At 39.0% G+C, this 15702-nt stretch overlaps 1 protein-coding gene across 1 annotated transcript in view; it reads left to right on the top strand.

Annotated features, from left to right (window-relative positions):
- The first annotated feature begins 1870 nt into the window (after positions 1 to 1870).
- lig1 (ligase I, DNA, ATP-dependent) overlaps positions 1871 to 15702 on the top strand; it is a 64488-nt gene continuing 50656 nt past the window's right edge. The window contains exons 1-6 of the mRNA XM_063462694.1: positions 1871 to 2046; positions 2613 to 2675; positions 5498 to 5678; positions 10734 to 10899; positions 12465 to 12602; positions 15281 to 15664. Of these exons, the coding sequence (XP_063318764.1) occupies positions 2030 to 2046; positions 2613 to 2675; positions 5498 to 5678; positions 10734 to 10899; positions 12465 to 12602; positions 15281 to 15664 (949 nt within the window). The 5' untranslated portion in view covers positions 1871 to 2029. The remainder of the gene's footprint in view (positions 2047 to 2612; positions 2676 to 5497; positions 5679 to 10733; positions 10900 to 12464; positions 12603 to 15280; positions 15665 to 15702) is intronic.

Here is a 15702-nt window from a genome sequence, read left to right as displayed (position 1 = left end):
ACGGGGGCTTTCGTGTCGTCTTTGCAGTGTCATGTCCAGGAGCCGGTGTTGTTGCAGTTACCACCCCGACACAACAGGGGGCAGTAGCGTCCTTGACAACTCATGAACCTTTCACTACACCTCATTTTCCCGGGAGAGCGTCTAAGCGGAGAGGTGTAAAACAGCAGAGGTGCCACTCTGATCAGTAAAGATAGTACGCGTTATATTTGATCTACTATTTATTTTTCCTGATATTAAGTTGTAGATTTTTTTAGGGGGTGTCGTTAATATTGCTCTAAAGCAACATTATGGAGCCTTCAGAGGAATCTACATTTGAAGCATTTTGTCACTTTCTGCTTATATTTTGTTGCATTTAAGTCATAGTGTTGTTTTTCAAGATATATTAATCTGTTTATTATATGTGTTATTTTTTTTTTCTTGGAGCGTTCACTTGTACTTCTTTATGTTAAAGGATGGGTATGGTGCTATTACTGATCTGGCCTGCTTGGCATAAAACTGCCGGATGAGATGTTCCCTTTCTAGAGCTCGCAATGACAATAAAAAGAAGCTTAGACACACACAGGCCATTTTTGTTCTTTTTTAGCCGCGTAACCTTTAAAACTGTTCTTAACTGTAATTTTAAGATGCTGTTTTGTCTATTATTTGGCTTTCAGTGGGAAGCATTTGACAAATGGCACATTCTCCGAGTACTGCCTTTGCTTGGCGCGTCTTGTAGTTGGAGATTACAACACACTTGATGGGCTTGTCCAGCGTGAATGAACTCATTTTTTATATATCTCAAATATCACATCACTTTTTGAGCTACACTTCATGTAAAACTCAAAAATGACAAAGAAAATGACTGACAGAAATTGGGGAAAGCTGTTTGACATTCACTTTCCACCACTTTCTCCCAGTTTTATGTGTATTTCTTTTACTTGTGGTAGTCCACTTGTAACTTTGTGGTTAATGTGGTTACATATTAACCATCAGGACACTCTGGCCCTTCAATAAAAGCCAAACTTTACTTTTGAATATTACGGATAGTAATAAGTTGAGAAATATTTTCTGAATATCTGCAGAAATGAGATTAAAAAGGCTGTGCAGATCCCCATACAGAGGATCATACTATCTTTAAAGAGGGGTCGACACCCCTGGTTTGGAATGACTGTAGGTTTTCAAACCTTTTGTGCCCAAGATCCACAAAAGGTCGAGGCAAAATGTCAAGGCTCATATTCATGTCACTAAAAAAATAGCCTCCATCTCCGCTGGTTCTGTTGTCAGATCAAGCCCCCTTTTCTCTGCGTTGCTCCACCAGTTTATATAACTGGAATTCACCTCCTTATCAGACTGACCCTGGTTTCCACATGCCTTTTTAGCTTGCTTGGCACCATTATGGCAGTGTAAATTGCAGACTTTAAAAGTGTTTTAGCTTTTCAAAATGTTCTCCTCCTCATTATGAGTCATGGTCTATGATGTGTACTTGCTGGGAAGACTGAAAAACACCAGGAATTAAATTCAGGTACCATTTAATACAGATTGCATCGGGAAACATGCAGCCATTGCAAGAGAAGTCTGACAAAAATTAAAGTACTATTTTTTATTTACCTGCATGAACATAGCAAACCATTAGCTTTGTTATATTTTACTCATCTTGTCCATTCCATAGTGAGTTGTATACTATCTTAACAGTAGCGTAGAAGCTTTGAATAAGCACAGTCACATCTTATTAGTAGCAACAGAGTAGTTTTATTTAATACATTTTGTGTAGCTACAGTAAAAATATATTTTTCTTTGGGTAAACCAAGTACGTGAGTGCGCATGCGTACAGAGCGGAAACCGCTCGCTTTGGGCTCCCGTAGTGAGTCATCTTCTCCTCTGACAATCTTTGGCTGAGATACAACTTTTGGCGCCGAATATTCCAAGTTATTATTTTGCCCCTCTGCAGCGCGGGAGTTGGTGTCTTCGTGTGTGTGAATGTTGGAGTTTTGCTGCGATTTAAACGTTTGTTTTAACCGGGTATCAGGTGAAGGAAGAGTTTAAAGACAACATGCAGCGGAGCATCGCGTAAGTGCAAGCCAAAGTTTGCAGTTAGCTTGCTGGAAATTAGCGCTAGCTTGACGATGCTTGTGTCTGTGCACTAGAAGAGTTAGCTGTGTAATAAGTGGTGATCAGGGGGGCTTTTAAGTGTGACTTAGAGGGGGTTACACTGAAAAAACAAACAAAAAACATGTCTGTTTCGGTATTAATCAGACTACCTGTAAGCTAGCTTTAGCATGCTCTTATCTGCATCACCTGTTTGGAAAATAGGGTAGTTTTATCTCCAGCACAGACACAGACGATATATTAGCTATATAAGTATACATGATCTTTAAAGGCAGGCTTTTTTCCTACCTTATAGAGATCTTTTAAAGCGGCTGTGATCAGTGGAGCCACATTGCTGTAACACTAGATAGCAAAGATGGCAATCTGTGATTCAGCAAGTTTCTAATTAACAGGCAAACCTTTTTCTGTATTATTGTAAAAGTGCGGTCTTATTACCGATTTTTATTACACTTTAATGCACTAAATACAGACATGTTTTGGTATAAACATGTATCAAGCCAGTGAATGCTTGTGTGGTCTTTTTACAGATCCTTCTTTCAGCCTAAGAGCAAGGACATTCAGAAGAAAGCTGCAGAGGAGCCTGTGAAAAAGTGAGTTAAGACTTATCCAGAGTCTGCTGCCTGGAATCACTGTTAATTTAGCATTGACGTTAGGGTATTTTAAATCTCTCAGAGCAATTGAATTAATCTAGACACAAGTTATCCACATGTAAGCATGCCTGGTCTGTATACAGTTCAGGCAAAGAGTAGGTGTTACCTTATTTAACTGAAGCACTGAAACCTGAAAAAAAAAAAAGAGTTAAGAGTTGGCTGCTGTAAAACCTCGACTGTTTAAGCATCATATTTTTGTTGAACCTTCAGGAAAACCCTTTTGTATATCTTTTCTAATTAGACTTTTGTTGAATTAGTTGTACTGTTGTTATTTACACCGGTTTCTCTTTGTTTCTCATCTTAATTCAAGCCACAGGTGAGTGTCTTTGATTTTTAATAGAGGTGCAAATGCACACCTATGTCTGGCAATGTACTGGGAAAAGGACTGCAGAGCAAAAGTAATAACTATTAGTTTTTTTTTATTAATAGTTATCGTCTCAGATGTCTTGTTTTCATAATAATTATACAGCCTGAACTTAGAAGAGTTGGCTTTTCTTTTAGTGAAGTTTAATGTACTCATTCGTAAAATAGTCACTGCATCAAGGGCAATTTTGAACCCTTAAAACTTTTAATTGGGCTGCAAATTTCTTTATACTTGGACAAACAGGGCTATTTTAAGGAATAAACCACGTAATAAAACTGTCATATTATCAGAAGGATGGAGATTTTTACTGCCTATAATACAGTTAAAATACCTGCATTTGTATTCAGGCAGAAGCATAAAGCGAGGTGGCTGATATGGCGCATACTGATACCATTTTCAAACATATTTTTGTGTTGAAAGCCCACCCACGCGTGGCGTATGTGCAGTTATCTTCGCTGCTGAGTGAAACTTTGTGTCCAGTAGTTCCTATCAAAAGATGAAGAGACGAGAACTTCAGTTTCTCATCTCCGAGCTGCTTTGGTGATAAAATGTTCATTATCTCTAGACTCTTTAATCTTTTAAGTACGTCTTAAAACTCACTTTAATTGACTTTCCTTTCTGTAATGATCGCCTCATCATTGCTTTGACCTCTTTTTACGAGTCTTACTTTGATTTTATAGGTTTTCTTTTTTATGATAGATTTTACTGTTGACTTGATCCTTTAAAAATGCCTAATATCGCACCTTGTGGGTCAACATTACCACGTGAATTAACCTTAAAGGGTTCTTTTATGCTTTTCCTTGTTTTCTGTCATTAATATACTGTTAAAATGGTGGCTGTGTATATCAAATACAATTAGAGTTTTGAATAATAAAGTCAGCGTTCATGTAAGTCGTTCCTGTGAACCGGCTCTTTAAGCCTTCTGTTTGTGATGGGCAATCAAGTCTCCTAAGGGTGGCCTTTTTAAATATTGCGAGTTTAAAACAATTTAAAACTTAACAAGTTTAAATGAATTTGTCAATATTATATGAAGGAACAATGGCTTTATGTCCTAAATATCTACAGAGAGAAGATATTTTAGCTCAAGTTGAACAAGGGCTGCACTGTACTTTTATGTAATACTCTGTAAAGGTTTGTGCATTCAGTGTATCTTTAGCAGTCAGGCAGGTTATTAGCGCTTGGGTTTTTTTTAGCATAGCAAAAGACCAAGTCCATTGAGGAAATTAGTGTAGCTTAAAAAAGAAGTATCACAGTTTCACATATCTGTAAACAATACACAAGTTAGCAAAATACTGCCCCCTGGTGGTGACAGCTGTAGTTAAACTTTGCAGAAGCTCATTGCAAAGTGTACCTTTAAAAATGAATAAATAAATAAATGTAAAAGGAGTGGGAGACCTCAAACAGCTTGTTTCAGACAGATGATGAGCTCCAAGGTCCAGGTGAAGCTAAATAAACAGGGTTGAGTGTAACCAATGACCCAATTGGTGCTATACTGCCCCCCCCAAAAAAACAAAAAGAAAGGAAAAAAAAAAAAAGATATATAGACATGCCCCCTGTTTGGGTCAGTGATGGCATGTCCAGCGTTCAGCTGTAAAGCACACTGACTAAAATAAACCGTGAATGACGAATACTTCTTTTTCTTTGTTTGTTTTTTTCAGTGTTTTCACATTAAAATGTAAATAAAAGTCCTTCATCAAACAAGCTGTTTGCACAGCTTCTCTCACACAGCTGGTCCCCTCTCTCTTGGAAGCAGTTATTCCAGCAGCAGGAATGAGTCTTTATTAATTTTAAAGTTTTAGTTGCTGTTTATTTAATGCATATAGATTATCTCTAACTATAATACATAAAGTCTCTTTCTGTTTGTTTGTTTGTGAATTCTTTCTACACAAGCAGTAGTTAAGTAACCAGACTCTGTACACAGATGCATCTTAGGACCCTAAAGGTTTCCATCTATATCATATCCTATGTCGTCATCATGATGTCTGGCAACCACCCACCAAAAATGATCCATTTTTTGCTTATTTTATCTATAACACTTTATAAAAGCATCATTTTAATTCTGTGATGGTGACATCTGATTTATCACAATACATATTATATCATGATGCTGTCAGGTTGCCTGGCAACCACCTAACAGTGGATTACAATGACAGTAGAGCAGGGCATGTACCGTTTAATATAAAATTAATTTTGATTAAAAAAAAACGTCTGTGTTAATGTAGATTCATTATTTATAAATAATAGGCTCAATAATATGTTGAACCGTGAATCATGCAAAGCTACTCAAGTAAAAGCACAGAATAAAAAGTATTGAGATGGAAATAAGCCCAATAGGTCCCCTTTAATGCTTTATTTAAAATTTGTGATATCTGAAGTGTGTTTCTGTGGTCATCTCCAGGCCTGTCAAGAGTCCACTGAAGGTGCAGAACGGTGTTCAGGAAGCAGATTCGCCCATCAAGAAGGTTGTGAAACGCTGCCGTCAAATCCTGGACAGCGATGATGACGAGGCGCCAGTCGTTAAAGAACAAGTTCCCAGCAAGGGACAAGGAGACAAAGAAGCTCCTGGTAAAACAGAAAAGGTAAAAGCGACAGGTGGTTTTATAATTGGGACGTCAGAGTTCATTTAATCTGTTAAATTCAACACATCAGCTGCAATTTGTGAGTGACGTTTTCACCAATAAAAGACTGACAGATTGATGGGATGTCATGGTGCTAAACAAAAAAGCAGGCATGCTTTGTAGAAACACTAAACAGTGTGTTACCCATCAAATGTTGAACGAGTGCAACGAAGACTCTTAGGACTCCTGTAGGCATATCAGTGCCTATTGTTGGTTTGGTTATGGGGAAAAACAATGCTACACAAAGGCCTAGTAATTGTATGGTGAATCACAATGTTGAATACATTTGTCAATAAGCCATGTAATGAAAAGACCTGATTATCAGCTTTGGCTGTCTTTCAGCCACCTGTTGTTTGATAAACACTTCTCTTAACCAGCCTGTTTATTTTGTTTGTTGTATGTCAGCAATTATTCACTATTTGTTGATTGAGGGAAGTGATTATGATGATACATGATGTTTGTCAGGCTGCCCTCACCTCACATCCCTTTCATATGGGTGTAATTATTAATTTTTTGTGACAAGGTACTAATATATCCACTCTTGTACTCTTGGCAGTGGAGCAGCTCCCCCGCAGATAAATGCAGGGCAGCGACTAAAGATCACGTTCATCAGTAATTAATAATCCGATTTGTTATTAGTCTGTAAAATGGTAAATGAAGTGTCAAAATACCTTAAATAATCTTGTGATGCCAAATTGTTTGTTTGCTTGATAATAACTTGGTACATAATAAATTATCTGCACTGTGCAGTATGGTATTGAACTACTTGTTATTAGGGTACATGAACATTAGAAATAGGCTGCAATGTTGGAAAAGCAGCAGGTTTTCTCAGTTGACCCCAGGAAACCCTTCATGTGAACGCCACCTTTCCTTTCTTGATTTGTAGTGATATGGTTTTATTTGAATCCAGATGTTTAACATCATTAGTTTGCTTGATTTAAATGTAGTTTTTGCTGTTCCAGGTCTTGATGGTTGATGCTTAATAATGATCCGGTTTGCCTTTCTACAGCTACCTCTTGCTGTGGCAGAAGCTGGCTGTTTGTGTTGCTCTTGGCTTTCTATTTTGACTTCTCCGCTCTTTCCAACTATTATTATATGTTTTTATGTTGTTGAGGCCAGTTGGTGGGAGACGTGACCAATTCAGTGAGCTGCTGGTGTCTTTATAAAGAATGGAACCTTCAGCTGGGGATGGGGGATCAAAGTAGTTTAACAAATGATTTTTATTTTAATGTGATTGTTATGTGAAATTAAACACTGTTTAATTCACATGTTTATGACTTTTTAACTGTTCAGACTTGTTAATGTTCAATATTGATCAGGTTTGCTTTTATCTGTTTGTATTGATTTCTTTGCTAACTTTCCAACTCCTTTTTAAGACTTATATTTTTGAGTTTTTATTCTGAGGGAAGTTGGTGGGAGACCAATTCAGTCAGTCCATCTCCAGACTTAAAAATTCCCTCCTCCGTGATGTAAACTAGCTTTAAAGCATATCTCCAGTACCATTGTTACTTAAAATGATTAGACAGTATTTATTCATGTAATTATTCATTTTTTTTGCTGTTCTCAAACGAATTGATGTTCAGTATTGATCAGGTTTGCTTTTATCTCTTGCTCTTAGCTTTCGTTTTCACCGTCTGTGCTATAATTATATTTATTAAACATATCTCTCCTTTGAATGTAATACAGAATATTTCCATAAAATAATGAGTGGAAAATTTGAATCTCAACAAAAATCTCCATGAATTTCATTAACTTCAGTAACTATAGTATTTGCCTCTCTCTTATCTTTAATGACAGCAGCACTTAAGCCAAAAAAACTGATTACCTCAGCCTTGCTATCACCGTTTCACAAGGAACTTATTGTCAAGTCAAGAGTGGTGCGTTGACACAAAATGCACAGAAAACTTCATGCATAAAGGGCCATCTGAGGCAATAGAAAGTCAAGTGACTGGACCTGCAAAGTAAATGGGACTCTGAAGTTAAACCATTAGCATTGAGACTAAAGGATAATGCTATTGAAGCCAATAGGATGAGGAGGAGTTCAAATGAGAGCTGTAAATACATTTCTCTCACTGTTCTCCAACCTCTCTTTGTTCCTTTGCTCTATATCAAAGTGAAACTGAACCATACAGCTACAGCTGCCCTCAAATAGCATCAGTAAGCTTGTTCTCTATTTTTGATTGTCAGTGTTGTGAGGAGAATCCCAGCTGATGGGTGCTTTGTGACAACATGAAGCAAATTTTTCACTGAAGTTGATCTATTTAAATTGCTGCAAACTCTAATTTCCTCTGTCAGCTTTACCTGGTATCTATTCACCTTGGTTCACCTCATTTCATAGAGTTTGTTTGAATGTAATGTTATAGACAAAGGTGTTGGGTAGAGCAGGGCGATATGACCAAAAATATTTATCACGATATACATTTGAAAATTTGTGATAACGATATAACTGACGATATAATTGACACTAGACAAAATACTTTACAAAAAAAATCCCCATCAATGTATTTTCACTTAAACAAGCAGCTGTTTTTTATGTGCATTAAAGTTATATAAAAATTTAACAGTGCAAATTCCTTGCTGACAGTTTAACCAAAAGGCATTTCCAGTGGAAACTGGCCGACATATCCTCAGCATAACCATGTATAATATCCACAAAACTTAAAAAGAGGTTATACACACACAATACGGTAATATTATGTTGAAGCACAGTACGTATCACTCCGCGAGGCTCCTGCCTACGGTAGCCGTAATGCTCCGACAATCCATCAAGCAGTGCAGGTTCGTAGCTTAGCAAAGTCGTACTAAAACATTTGACAGATTTTCGAGCGCCGTGTACCACATAAAATCGTTTCAAGGTCAGTAAACACAACCAGAATTCATACATAAGGCACACGGGATTATAAGGGGCACTGTTGATTTTCAGAAAAATCAAAGGATTGATGTGTGTGTGCCGTATTTACCAAAAAACACGGTAATAACGACGGCCCGCTAGCATGCTCTACCAAAAATAGTGCTTTGTTGTGTATCTGACGGACGAAAGCTAAACCAGTTCCACACCACTGAAGTTGCAGCATTTTTACAAACCAATTCTGGTTCATCCGTTTCATTCAACGATCCGCTTTCGCCCTTCTCATTCTCCGTCACCGCCATGTGCGTATGAAAACAAAGGCACTGCGCATGCGCGTTTTACCCATATTCTATCGCAATATTTCATTTTCTTATTGTTGCCCAACATTATACCGGTATTACCTTGAATGGTATGATATGGCCCAGCCCTAGTATTGGGCCTCCCTCTTAATCTTTGATTCTGGGTGTTTTCAGTTTGCCTTTACAAACATTTGTGAAAGAATGTGTCATTCTACAGAGCTTACTGGTACTATATAGGAGGATGCAACTATTGTAACTAGTGTATTGATGAAATGGCTTTCCTCCTAGATATTATGCAATCAGTTTTAAGTAGTTTAATTAAAAGGTTGCAGGTCTTTAGGAACCACAGCAGCTCAGCCATGAAGTGGAAGACCACATAAGGTTACAGAGCAGGGCTGTGCCAAAGTCACCAGTGCTCAGCTGACTCAAAGCCACCTCTAGCATTAACATCAGTACAAAAATTGTGCACCGAGAGCTTCATTGCATAGGTTTCCATGGCTGAGGGGCTCCTGTAGGTGTAATGTGGAGGGGGCCAAGTACCTTTACCCATATACTGTACTTTGCTTCGCGTTACATGTAAAAACACTATCAGATTTTGAGTGTCTCAAATGTTCAGCAGGGTGATGGTCAGGTGACTTTGAAGAAGTACTTGACAGTGTGTTTGGGCTGGCTCAGTGTTTTGGAGCAGTGCAGCTTGTCCCAGAAGAATGCTGCTTCTCCTCGGTCGGTGTGGAGTCGTTTCCGTGCAGGTGTCCAGCTCCTTAAATCTTTCTCTGTAGGTTCGATCTGCTGTGGCATCAAATGTGTCTCAAATAAACTTTCCTGTTACTGCCATAAATTCATCAGTACTTTTTTTTTTTTTTTTTTGGGTCTTTCACTGTGTTGGTCTTTCTTTCTTAACCTACCCCAACCATTTCACCTTGTTTCCCCTTACAAGATGTGATTTAGAGACCCTTCCATCCTCTGAGACTATTGCTAGACGGCCTTCTCTTGACAGGACTGTTGCTGGAGGGAGTCTTGTGTTCTTTATTTAGCTAATTCTGTTATCTGTGACTTTGCTTCTCTGTTTCTCAGAGAACAAAGCCTCTCGTATTGATCTTCTCTCAGTGCGCTCACTTTTCCTCGGCCTGATCGTGCTTTGGATTCAGCTGATCCAGTTTCCACAGCGGTCCATGCTGCCCTCTTGCAAACCTTCACTCTAGTCTTGATTTGGAGCCCTTAAAGCCTGTCTTGGATCAGAATAACCATTTTTACTTCTAAAACTTTTAATTCTCAAGCCATGTCTCCCATTATCACAGTGGTGTTTTAGAGATTCACTTCTTTCCATATGTCTTGCGGCTTCTAAACATGTTGGCTTCATGTCTAAATGAGCACCCGTGTTAATTTTTATGAGCTACTAGGTCAAAATATTCTCCATCATAAAGATTTACAAACGTCCTAAGATGGGTCCTAAAAAATCTTTAAGGATTTAAGGATAATTTTAAAGTATAGGTTATTGGTTTCCAAAACTTAGTTCAAAAATTAGAAACTGCGTGTCTTCATCAAATTACTTTATTTCACATTCAATAAACAATTTCAGCAATAAAGAAAAAAATTCTTACAACTAAATAATACACAGTACTCGTGTTCCTCAGCAGAACAGGCCACATTTAGGATGAGCCACACAAACAATCCACAGCGATCCAAATGATATTGTTGCAGACAGCTGGACAATTGTTGCTGTCACTTCCTTTTCATTTTCAGTAATATCTGTGGATGATGGCGGCCATGCAAACAAACCATGATCTGCAGTCATTTTGCCTGTTCAAGCTGTTGATCATGCCGCCTCTTGTCATAATGCTTACCATCAATCGTGCTTGTGTCTTTCAGAAGGATGATGCGTTTAAAGCCGTCCCCACCCCCCTGTCTCCACCATCAGCCCCAGCCACGCCTGTAACCCCAGCCACCCCTGCCACTCCAGCCACCTCTGCTTCACCGGGGAGCCCCAGCACTCCCAATTCCGTCTCCCCCACTGGGATCGCCAAACGCAAGACTGGTCAGCATCTGAACAGATTTTTATTAACTTTGTCTTAATTAAGCTGTTTCAGAATTGTGCTTTTCAGCTCGTTTTCCAAACTTGCGCCATTTTGAACTTTGACACCAGCAGAGGATTAATAGCTTTCCTGCCTCGAGCTGTTTTATTTGATTACTTGTTAGCAGGCGCCTAATGGCTCCAAATACTCATTATTTCACAGTGAGGGAGAAAACAGGAGATTTATCTCGAACTGAATGCATAAGAAGTTTGTTCACCAGAAGCGGCGAAGTTCATTTTTCACCCTTTTCTTTCATTTGTCTTTCCACACTCTGGACTGCCTTAGATTGACAACCACAAGACTAGACCGTGATTGCGCTGTCATTAATCTCATCTGCTGCACCATGAGTACACCCTCCTGGAGCCTATATCATTATTTTTCTGCACGTCTTTGCATTGTGATAATAATATTATTACTGCTATATTGTCTTAGCAGTGCATCGTTTGTGCTGACTGGGAGTTAATCGAACCAGCAGAGCATGTCGTCCTATTATTGCAGCTGATTGTCAGTGTTTATTTGGGTGCTTTCTTGGGTTTGCAAGCTTTAGAAACTTTGGGCTTTTAAAAAAATGGCATAAACATATGTAGTGATTATTATTTTATATCCGCAGTTGGTACACAGCAGCTTGAATGTTTCACATCTGCAAGATAAAACTGAAAGAGAGCTACTGTTTCTTATTTGTAAATTCTTAATCAGATGATGTGTGCAAATATCTGCATTTAAAATGAAACCGAATGGCCTAGTGATTTTTTTTTTACATGGCTCTTTGTAGTTGCTGTCTTTCCCATATAACACCAGATACGTTGGAGTTTGAACAGAGAATTTAAACTGCTTAGAGTTTTCTAGCATTCCAGCTTTGTCTTCATTTGAGAAGCACCTCCTCTCCCACTTTGTTTCCTTCATCCTAGTTTTTGCAGCAGTAAAAGTGTCTCGTTCTCTTCTCATCGTCCCGTTCTCTTTGTGTTTGATGACTGCAGTGTTTGCTTTCACCAGTGGTGCATTGCCACAATAAGAGCCCCGCCACCATCGCTGCTGGAGAAAACATCACATTAAAGTAACTCCCTAATTCGACCAGAAATTGCATTCTTAATGTCCCGGGTTAATGCTTTCATTATAATATCCAGAAGAAAAACATCAGCACTGCTACCTGTGCTAGAACCCCTAACAAGGGCCAAAACAGAGGCGGATGTGATACCAAAACTGAAATTGCCCTCGAGCACCACTGCTGCATAAAATTGCAGGGTAATTTACACTGGAACCGTAAGCTGCTGTGCTGCATAATATTCTTCAGGATGGAATTAGTGTTTTCATTAGCAAAGTATGTATCTATGATTCTCTCTCCCTTTTTTTCTCCTTCTTCTTCTTGCCCTACATCTGCAGCAAGAGAGCAGACTCGTCCTGTTTTCATCTCCCTATTCTTTTACTGTTTGATCCCGGCATGATTTCAGCTGGGATGCCTCTCACTTTTTTTTCCTTTCTTTTTTTAAATGATGTTCTTTTAATGTAATGCCTGTCCTGATATGTGCAGCAAGGAAGATGTTCCCTAAGAGGAAGCTCAATGAGAGCGGGAGTGGCAGTGAGAGTCAGAAAGAAGAGGCAGAGGTCAAGGAGGAGCAGGGTCAGCAAAACAAACGGCCACGTGTGGAGACCAGTGCCAGCGGTGAAGGTATGCTTTCGCTTCTGCTGCGAGTCTGATAACCAAGTTTGGCTCCTGTACAGGTTTGGAAAGTCCACGTGGGAGGGGAAGCTATAAGGGGAAAAAAAATCAGCATGCTATATTCACAAACTCACACATTATCATTACTAAAATCCAGTTTTGGAAACATCCTCTCAATTGCATCCTGACTAAACACATAAACAATACTTTTTGTTTAGCAGTGTCACAGTACCAAACAGCTTATTTTCTTGCTGTACATGGTCTCATCCAGCCATTTGTTTCCAGAAATTTTATGGCCGATTGGGTTGCAATAATAAAGAGCAACAACTTGGATAATTAATTAGATATTAATCACCAGGCAAACACTTTTCAGTTCCAGCTCCGCGAATAAGTGTTTCCTCTTTATTAAATCATGAATTTGAAAGATTTGTAGTGAAAGATTAAACATTTTCATTGCTGTCTCTGCTGTCACAGGGCTCTGGTAAATTGCGGCATGTGTTTCGTTTCATCATGGCCTTTTTCTCTGAGCTTAACAATGAGTGGAGGAAAACACAAAAATGTAGACTATTGAATCAATCAAAGTAATATCTAGTTGTAGTCCTATAGATGTATGTTGTTCAGAGAATTATGGTACAGTGACGAAGTGACAATTTCTGATACTGATAGATAATCTCAAACAATGCAGAAGTGCATTTCCTTTAGTTTTGACTTGTGATTGCGGACAAAAGCGAGTCACACCCCACAGGATCTGACAGAGTTCATGGATGTCCACTTCTATCTGGGCCAGCTAATGTTAGTTCATAACTTAATGCTCAATTCTCTTCTGCAAATAAAGGGCTAGAGAAAAATGGTGAAACAGCCTTCGTGCTAAAACTGGATTACGTAACAGCGTATATGCTTATCTTTTATGTACAGACTACTGCGAGCATGTTAAACTCATTTTACAGCTCCACTAGTTGTAGTTAAAATACACATTTAATCCCTGAGATATCTCAGTATAACAAAAAAAAGTGCACTTTCAACTGTATGTCTCAGTTTTGAGAAATGCTTATGAAGCAAATGAAAGAAATCTGTCAGCACATCTCTTTGGATTCAAATGGTAAGAGATGAATATTTAAAATGACAGAAAATGTTTTGGTAGCTCATTGTCCAGACTGTCCTGTGATTATAAAACAGAATGTGTTTTTTTTTTTTAAAGGAATTTGTTGTCATTTAATTGTTAATCTAGTACTGTACTTTATTACATAGATGTATTAAAAATAGTTCAAAATTAAAAATAAATAAAAAGTTCAAAATAAAAAAATTATGCCCTCCTTTATCTTTCCTTATTCGGTGGGTGGATTCTGGCCCCTGAGCCTTATGTTTGACAGTCCTAATCTACTGTTATGGTGAAGTGCAAATAGAGAGAAACACAACAAAAACAGCCTGAGATTCAAAGGATTGAGGATAAAGGGTAATGATTTCAGTCTGTTACTGCAACTGTAGGAGCTCTGCACTGTGATAAAGCAAAGTTCATTTTTACCATCTGTGAGATGCAAACTGAGAAATTCACCATCCGCGGAGCCTGTTTGGCTTTGTTTAATCGGTTTGTCTAAGTTTTGACACAGACGCTCAATAAAGGCAGAATTATGAAGAAAATGGAGCAGCCCAAGAGTGTATACCTCCACCAAGGCTGAAAATTCACTCCAAAACATGCAGAAATTGATATTAGTCTGTGATATTTTCTTAAGAAGATGAAGGCTATTCAAACACGATGCATTGTCCAGTTTTGCCCTGTCTCACAATTATCAACAGTCGTTCTAAATGGCCCTGAGTTCAGATCTAACTCCAGAAAATTAATCCTTCTTAGATGTGCTAAATCCAGCTTCTCACAAGATTTTTAAGTGAGTCTGTCCGTTACCTTTTTGAGTAGTCCTCCTAACACACGGGCAAACAAACTGAACCAATCACATCACCACCTGGACAGAGCTAAAAGGTTAGAAACCGTCTCAGAGCGGTTCACTCCACGTGTGTTCTCACTACTGCAAATACTCTATTTGGTTTAGGTTAGGTTGCTGCATAGGTAGAGCATCTTGTACTTTCTCAGCGTGAATACACATGTGGTCAATCACACATCACATGCAGTTTAAATTTGGGAAATGGCAGGTTAAAGGCTTTTATTGGACAATTGAGAAACATCTAAAAAGGGTTAAAGCTGAAGTGTGTTTGAAAACCACTTTAGTGTGTTTGGGGAAAAAAAACAAAAAACAAAACTGACAGCAGCTCAGGCTGGTGGCCCCCCCGCTCTTTTTTTTTTCCACAGACGGGGAAATGGCTCTCTTTCTCTTTCTAAAGTTGTCTAGTAAAGTACCAGCTGTGACTACTGGGTTTAGCGGTCCATTCCACCACTTACTTTAACGTTTGAATGAGAAAATTAAAGTTTCATGCCGCCCTCCTTACCCAGCCAGTATCATGACCCCAGCTCTGACTGCTGGGAGTCGGTGCTACAAGTTTGTCAATAGTAATTTCTCTTAGCTGCCTTTCTCAGGTGAAAAGGAAACCTCAGAAATATAACCTGCGGCATTTACTGAAGGAGGCTCTTACGTCTTCAAACATGTGCTCACAAAAAAACTGGGTTGCCCTCAGTAAACCTGCTGGCATTTTTCTCTTCAATGACTCCACTCCCTTTCTGTCTTGCCCCTGTGTAGGTAACGCAGATGAACCCATGGAGGAGGACACAAAGGAAGAAAGGGGGGAAAAGGCAGTGACCGAGGCTAACAACCCAGGGGACGAGGAGGTGGAGAACAAGAGCAAAGAGGAAGAAACTGTAGAAAAAGAGGAGCAGGTGGAGAAAAAGAGCTCTGATGAGAAAGAGGAGAAAGCTGAGGAGGCGGAAAAGAAAAATGAAGCAAAGCCGAAGACAGATGATGATGATGAGAAAGGGCCTGCCGTAGCCAAAACGGAGGTGGTTGAAAAGGACACGCGAGGCACAGAAGAGAGCCCGAAAAGTCAAACGGTGAAAAGGCAGAAAGAAGCAAAAGAGCAGAAAGATAAGGAGCCGACCAGGAAAGCCCCCATCAGCAGTTTCTTTGGTGAGAAGGAATTTGCATAGTTCTGTGCTTGCATAAAA

This window comes from Pelmatolapia mariae, linkage group LG18, assembly GCF_036321145.2.
Source record: "Pelmatolapia mariae isolate MD_Pm_ZW linkage group LG18, Pm_UMD_F_2, whole genome shotgun sequence".
Lineage (NCBI taxonomy): Eukaryota > Metazoa > Chordata > Actinopteri > Cichliformes > Cichlidae > Pelmatolapia > Pelmatolapia mariae.
This window is presented reverse-complemented; position numbering and strand designations above follow the sequence as displayed.